Here is an 8,014-nt window from a genome sequence, read left to right as displayed (position 1 = left end):
CAGGAGATTGAGACCATCCTGGCTAACACGGTGAAACCCCGTCCCTACTAAAAATAAAAAAAATTAAAAAAAAATTAGCCAGGCATAGCGGCGGGCGCCTGTAGTCCCAGCTACTCAGGAGGCTGAGGCAGGAGAATGGCGTGAACCTGGGAGATGAAGTTTGCAGTGAACCGAGATCGCGCCACTGCACTCCAGCCTGGGCGACAGAGCGAGACTCTATCTCAAAAAAAAAAGAATTTAACAGCACAAATACAAAACTAGATCAGATATTTAAACCAGGTTTTCTCACTTAACTTGTGCATATAAGAACAGACAAGTCTTCCTGGGATCAATAAAGGTTTAATCATTTTTCTCAAAGGAACACATTACTGTCTTATTACAGAAAAAGCAATTTAACAAAAAAGGCTCAGGCCAGGTGCAGTGGCTCACACCTGTAATCCCAACACTTTGGGAGGCCGAGGCGAGTGGATCACCTGAGGTCAGGAGTTTGAGACCAGCCTGGCTGACATGATGAAACCCGTCTCTACTAAAAATACAAAAATTAGCTGGATATGGTGGCACATGCCTGTAGTTACTGCTACTCAGGAGGCTGAGGCAGGAGAATTGCCTGAATCCAGAAGGCGGAGGTTGCAGTGAGCCAACATTGCACCACTGCACTCCAGCCTGTGCCACAAAGTGAGACTCCGCCTCAAAAAAACAAGGCTCAGGAAGTCATGTTTACTAATCAGTATTCCATACCTAAGGTATATGTAAATTAACAGGATATAGAACCCTTTCCACATCTTCAGGCACCTCCCCTGTCCTCCAGAAACATTTCCAGGCATTCTATAGTCTGTTCCTAAGCTGGCTCTTCATGTAATGAGAGTTAGCACTTTCTTTTAATATCTCTTTTTAATTAAAAAATACTAAGCTGTGTGTATTTCCCTACTGCCAATTATGAGGAGAAGTAGCTTTATTTCATTTCCTGCTTTCACCTTTTCTCTTTGACCCTTAAAGGTCTCTGTTTATACTATTATTGGTAAAGTGGATAGTTTCTTTTTTTGTTTTTGTTGTTGTTGTTTGTACAGGGTCTCATTCTGTCACCCAGGCTAGAGTGCAATGGCAGGATGATGGCTCTTTGCAGCCTCCACCTCCCGAGCTCAAGTGATCCTCCCACCTTAGCCTCCCAAGTAGCTGGGACCACAGGCGTGCATCACCACACCTAACTATGTGCTTTTTTTTTTTATAGAGTCTCCGTATATTGCCCAGGCTAGTTGCGAACTCCTGGCCTCAGGTGATCCTCCTGTCTCTGCCTCCCCCTCCCAAAATACTGGGATTACAGGCGTGAGCCACCATGCCTGGCAGTGGATATTTTCTATTTGTGAATTCCCCTTTAGTATTGTCTGCTTAAGAGTAACTTGAAAGTATAACAAATGAAATGTGTTAAATTGTAAAGGACCATTCTACTTAATAAAGACCAGAAATGGAAGGGAGGGGGTGTTCCTCATCAACAGGTCAAAAACATAACATGGGAATCTTTATAGGCAGAGCAATGTTTCCTTGTTTAAATCTTTGGCCAGGTGCAGTAGCTCACACCTATAATCCCAACACTTTGGGGGCCAAGAGGAATGCTTGAGCCCAGGAGTTTGAGGCCCACCTGAGCAACATAGGGAGCCTCAATTCCTAGAATAAATTTTAAAAATTAGCTGAGTGTGGTGGCGCATGCCTGTGGTCCCAGCTACTTGAGAGGCTGAGGTGGGAGGATTGCTTGAGCCTAGCAGGTCGTGGCTATAGTGAGCCATGATCATGCCACTACACTTCAGCCTGGGTCACAAAGTGAGATCCAATCTCAAAAAAAATCATAAGTTTTTAAAAATAAATCTTTTGGCTGGGTATGGTGGCTCACGCCTGTAATCCCAACACTTTGGGAGGCTGAGGCAGGCGGATCACCTGAGGTCGGGAGTTCGAGACCAGCCTGACCAACATGGAGAAACCCCATCTCTACTAAAAACACAAAATTAGCCAGACATGGTGGCATATGCTTGTAATCCCAGCTACTCGGGACACTGAGGCAGGAGAATCGCTTGAACCCAGGAGGTGGAGGTTGCAGTGAGCCAAGATCATGCCACTGCATTACAGCCTGGGCAACAAGAGCAAAACTCCATCTCAAAAATAAATAAATAAATAAATAAATATTTTATTAAAAGCAGTTAAAGCATTTGTAATTATTAGAAGCAGTGTTAAAATACTGATGAAAAAACAAAAAGCTGGGCAGTTCTAAATGATCACATATTCTGCATTCAATATTTAAATATGTATTCATCTGTGCAAATCAGACCATTTTTTCCTCTTCTTTATGGAATACAAGGGCCACACTATCAACAGAACATTAGAAAGATTAATACCTGCAGCCGGGCGCGGTGGCTCAGGCCTGTAATCCCAGCACTTTAGGAGACTGAGGCGGGCGGATCACGAGGTCAAGAGATCGAGACCATCCTGGCCAACATGGTGAAACCCCGTCTCTACTAAAAATACAAAAATTAGCTGAGTGTGGTGGCACGCACCTGTAGTCCCAGCTACTTGGGAGGCTGAGGCAGGAGAATCGCTTGAACGTGGGAGGCAGAGGTTGCAGTGAGCTGAAATCGTGCCACTGCACTCCAGCCTGATGACAGAGCAAGACTCTGTCTCAAAAATAAATAAATAAATAAATAAAGATTAATCCCTGCAGAGCAAGAAAGAATTTGTATTTATCACCACGAGAAAATATTTGTCTTAGAAATGACAGACTATTATTCACTAATTATTGACCACTTACACAAAGCTAAGTACTGGGAATATGTAATAAATACATATGTGTGTCCTGCCCTCAAAATGCCTTACAGAAACCCCAAACTTCTCTTATTTTTTTTATTTTTTATTTTTTGAGATGGAGTCTCATTCTGTTGCCCAGGCTGGGGTGCAGTGGCGTGATCTCAGCTCACTGCAACCTCCACCTCATGGGTTCAAGTAATTCTCCTGTCTCAGCCTCCCAAGTAGGTGGGATTACAGGCACACACCACCACAATCGGCTAATTTTGTGTGTTTTTAGTAGAGACGGGGTTTCACTGTGTTCCCCAGGCTGATCTCAAACTCCTGAGCTCAGCTGATCCACCGGCCTGGGCCTCTCAAAGTGCTAGGATTACAGGCATGAGCCATCGCGCCCGGCCCACTTCTCTTTTACAATATGGAATTGATGAAATGGTTTCAGGTTCAGGTAAGATTGTGTGAATACCTACTGATCATGTAATTAACTAATACTCTCACTCAAAATTTAAATTCAACTGGGAATAGACTACAAAGAAATTCAGGCCAGGCGCAGTGGCTCACACCTATAATCCCAGCACTTTGGGAGCCTAAGACAGGAGGATCACTTATGCCAGGAACTCAAGACCACCCACAGCAACATGGCGAGACCCCAGTTTCTACAAACAACAACAACAAAAAAAAAACACTAGCTGGACATAGTGGCATGTGCCTGTAGTCCCAACTACTCAAGAGACTGAGGAGGGAGGATCAATTGAGCCCAGGAGGTTAAGGCTGCAGGGACCTGTGATCGCACCACTGCACTCCAGCCTGGGCGACAGAAGGAGCCCCTGTGTTAAAAAAAAAAGAAAGGAAGGAAGGAAGGAAGGAGGAAAAGAAATTCAAACTACTCTTGCTATGGAATAGTATTTTATTTGTCCTCAGATTTTCACCAAAATTTAGAATTTTTTAAAGAACTGGATGAAGGATGATCTAATCTAAATGTATCAATCACCTCTACAGTTCCCGGGCAAAACAAAAATGATCAACCATTTATAGGCACCTTCAAGAGTGGAAAACTCTTGTGTATCATATTTTATTTTATTTTTATTTATTTATTTATTTTGAGACGAAGTCTTGCTCTGTCATCCAGGGTGGAATGCAATGGCACGATCTCGGCTCACTGCAACCTCCGCCTCAGCCTCGAGAGTAGCCGGGACTACGGGCACCCACCACCACGCCCAGCTAATTATTGTATTTTTAGTAGAGACGGGGTTTCATCATGTTAGCCAGGCTGGTCTCGAACTCCTGACCTCAGGTGATCCGCTCGCCTCGGCCTCCCAAAGTGCTGGGATTACACGCATGAGCCACCAAGCCCGGCCCCGTATCATATTTTAAATAACACACTCAACCACGCTCATCTGGGCTCAGGAAGAAGTCGGGTCACAAAGTCATTAGTTTCCCAAGATTCTTGGAATCTCCTATTCGGTACAAATGGAACCAAAAGACGCCAAACCGAAGTATTTTACTGAGTTTCGCTGGGGCAACGTAAATAAACTCAATCTATTGAATTATACCAAAAACAAAATTGCAATCAATTAAGACAACTTAGGTCTCAAGGCTAAGGCAACACCACCTCGAAATTCTCTCCTGGAAACGCTAAATCTCGGTGTGGCTGTTTAGGAAAGAACACCTGTGGAAATAAAGTCATGATGTCCAGGACTACAGATCCGTCTCACATCTGCTCCTTAGTTGTTCAACTAGGAAGAAGAAAATCTAGAGTTGTCATTATAGGCTAAGCTCAATGCTAGCTTTAAATGGATTGTCTTATTCAATCTTGACTCTTGGAAATAGGCATCCTCATGTCCCTTTGCAGGGGAAGAAACTGAAGTGGAGACAAGTTTAAAAATTGGCCCAAGGACTCAACACCACTTCCAATTGACACTCAAATCCTTGCTCGGACCTGAATGCACTAAGTGCCTTGGGGAAGATGTGAAAAGCTGTGTGTTACAGTGAGGAATTCGCTAAACAGCCCTGGTGTTCCGTTTCCTCACCATCAAGAGGAGTCTCGGCGCCAAGGCGACCAGCGCTGCCACCCCAGCTGGACGTCCGCAGCCAGCGCAGCAGGCGGAGCCTCCTCGGGCAGCGGCAGGACGGAGTGGGGGGCTTGGCCGGAGCCCAGCGCCGAGGCCCGACCCCCGCGCCTCAGCCCCTGCAGGCGCGACGGTGAGAAATGCCATGGGAGAAAGAAACAAAGCCCGAACCGTGCGTCACCGTGACCCAAGGCAAAGGCGGCAGGACTAACAGCCCAAGGCCGCGTTTCCCAGGAAACTGGACCAAACTCAGCTCACCTCCGGCCGGATTCGCGGGCTGGTACCTCCCCTTCACTCTGTGCCTCAGTCGCCATCTTCGTCAGCAAACTTCTTTCACCGCCCCACCTTAGGTTCCGCCCCCACATATTTGGATTGGCTAATATGTTTTCACCTCTTCCGTGCGATTGGATGACTTGACTGCCCCGCCTCAACCTGAACCGTTTAATATGTTATTGGTCTATTCAAATGACTAACCGTCATTGGTCGTTCCCAGCTCCGGCGGAAAAAAAAGAGAGGGGCGGGGAAGACTATTTAGCCCCGAGGCCTGCCGGGAGTTGTAGTTTATTTTGAAGAACCCTCCGATTCCACAGACTTTTAGGTTCAAGTCAGAAATCATCAGCCTATGCTCAAATTTTGCCCTGATATGTAAATCACGGAATTATAGAACTGTCAGCTTTGAAAGTGACTCATCACGTTCTAAAATGCAAGACTCCCTACCCTGTATCTCAGCATCACACAGTATACACAATAACAAACCTATTCATGTACCCCCTAAATTTAAAATAAAAGTTGAAAATAAATAATTTTTTTACAATTTTTTTAATTTTTTTTCTGTTGAGACAGGGTTTCAACATGTTGCCCAGGCTGGTCCCGAACTCCTGAGCTCAAGCAATCCTCCCACCTCAGCCTCCCAAAGTGCTGGGATTACAGGCATGAGCCACCGCACCTGGCCATAAATTAATTAATTAACTGAATTTAATTTAATTTAATTTAATGCAAGACTCGTTCTCTGTCTTGACCCGGAGAGAAATCCCTCAAGCACAGGCAGGGAGTGGCAACCTAGAAGTACTTGCTTTTAAACACGTATAGTTCAAAGCCTTCTTTCTTCAGATGCTCAGCATAGCCCTGGCCATAGGTCATTTCTTTCCTTTTTTTTTTTTTTTTTTTTTTGAGACAGGTTCTCCCTCTGTCTCCCAGGCTGGATCACAGTACAATACTGCAGCATACCACCACACGGCAAATTTTTGTACTTTTTCTAGAGACGAGGTTTCACTCTGTTGGCCAGGCTGGAGTCGGTCATTTCTGCTTCAATACACCCACTCCCTTCCCAGAGAGAAGGGTTTCTTCCCAGAGAACCCACAGAGTTTGCCTCTGTGATATGAACCATGGAACCAAAAGCTGCATGACTTTGTCCCAAACTAAACTTTAATCCTCAATAGTAGGAGTAACCATAATTATCCTTGTCCTCCCTGCAGCACACACTTCTCCTAGGGATTAATTGAGGCAACATATGTGAGAACATTGTAAATTTTGAGCATTGTTGGTTTTTTTTTTTCCATATTGTTTTCCTATGCTGGACTTTTCTAGAAAATTTCTGTATTGATCCTTCTGATGTCCAGCCACCTGGGGCTCTCCCTGCACTCTGCCTCCATTTTACTAAACTGTACTGCACATGCTTCACTTTCTCAACTGTCTCAGGGCCTTTGTACATGTTGCTTTTTCTGGCTAGACCATTTTTCCACTTTTTTGGCTTTCAGGTCGAAACTTAAATGTCACTGACTCAAAGACCTCCCATGACCCCCATTGTATAAATCAATTCCTTCAGTAAACTTTCACAAAGAACTCTGTAGTGTTCTTTCACAATTCACATCACAACTCACAATTACATAGTAGTTTGTGTGACTATTTTTTTCATGTGAGGGTTCCCAGCTAGGCTTCCTGCCACTAGTGGGCAGAAACTATATTTATTTTGTTCCCCACAGTGTCTGGCACATAATGACTGTCCAATAAATATTTTTTGAAAAATTTAAGCAAGTCCTCAAACTATTATATCCAAATAAAAAATCAAATCATGGGCTGGGCACGGTGGCTAACGCCTGTAATCCCAGCACTTTGGGAGACTGAGGTGAGTGGATCACGAGGTTAAGAGATCGAGACCATCCTGGCCAACATGGTGAAACCCCGTCTCTACTAAAAATACAGAAATTAGCTGGGCATGGTGGCGCTTGCCTCTAGTCCCAGCTACTCAGGAGGCTGAGGCAGGAGAATTGCTTGAACCCAGGAGGCGCAGGTGCAGTAAGCAGAGAGTGCCATTGCACTCCAGCCTGGTGACAGAGTGAGACTCCGTCTCAAAAAAAAAAAAAAAAATCACATCACATATTCTAATATATTTTTTTAATTGATGAATTAATACTAAAAGTTTGATAAGGGTTAGATACAGTGGCCTACACCCATAATCCCATCGCTTTTGGAGGCTGAGGCAGGAGGATCACCTGGGCCCAGGAGTTCAAGGTTAAAGCGAGCTATGATTGTGCCACTGCACTCCGGGCTGGGTGATAGAATGAGACCCTTTCTCTAAAAAACAAAATAAAAGTTTGATAAATGTGTCCAAATAAAATTGCATTTAGTTTGATGTTTTTTATGTTTTTTGTTTGAAACAGAGTCTCACTCTGTTGCCCAGGATGGAGTGTAGTGGCATGATCTCCACTCACTGCAACCTCTGTTTCCCGAGTTCAAGCAATTCTTCTGCCTCAGTCACCCAAGTAGCTGAGATTACAGGTGTGTGCCACCACGCCCGGCTAATTTTTGTATTTTAGTAGAGACGGGTTTTGCCATGTTGGCCAGGCTGGTCTTGAACTCCTGAACTCAAGTGATCTACCCGCCTGGGCTTCCCGAAGTGCTGGGACTACAGGTATGAGCCACCACGCCCGGTCTTATTTAGTTGGATGTTTAACAAATCATGTTTATTGAGCAAATACATGAAAAGAAACATAAAATTTAGCAAACGTATCAGTGAAATTTTTCATTGAACCCCAGATAGCCTTAGAAAATCCAGATGGGGCCGGGCGCGGTGGCTCAAGCCTGTAATTCCAGCACTTTGGGAGGCCGAGACGGGCGGATCATGAGGTCAGGAGATCGAGACCATCCTGGCTAACACGGTG

At 44.7% G+C, this 8,014-nt stretch overlaps 1 protein-coding gene across 1 annotated transcript in view; it reads right to left on the bottom strand.

The window, feature by feature from the left end:
* Positions 1–5,190, bottom strand: part of ARHGAP19 (Rho GTPase activating protein 19) — a 91,446-nt gene extending 86,256 nt beyond the window's left edge. Inside the window, exon 1 of the mRNA XM_011951196.1 lies at positions 5,112–5,190. Within this exon, the coding sequence (XP_011806586.1) occupies positions 5,112–5,167 (56 nt within the window). The 5' untranslated portion in view covers positions 5,168–5,190. The remainder of the gene's footprint in view (positions 1–5,111) is intronic.
* Positions 5,191–8,014: the final 2,824 nt, after the last annotated feature.

Source organism: Colobus angolensis, unplaced genomic scaffold (assembly GCF_000951035.1).
Source record: "Colobus angolensis palliatus isolate OR3802 unplaced genomic scaffold, Cang.pa_1.0 Scaffold316, whole genome shotgun sequence".
Taxonomy (NCBI): Eukaryota; Metazoa; Chordata; class Mammalia; order Primates; family Cercopithecidae; genus Colobus; species Colobus angolensis.
Note: the sequence above shows the minus strand (reverse complement) of the source record. Positions and strands in the feature narration are given on the sequence as shown.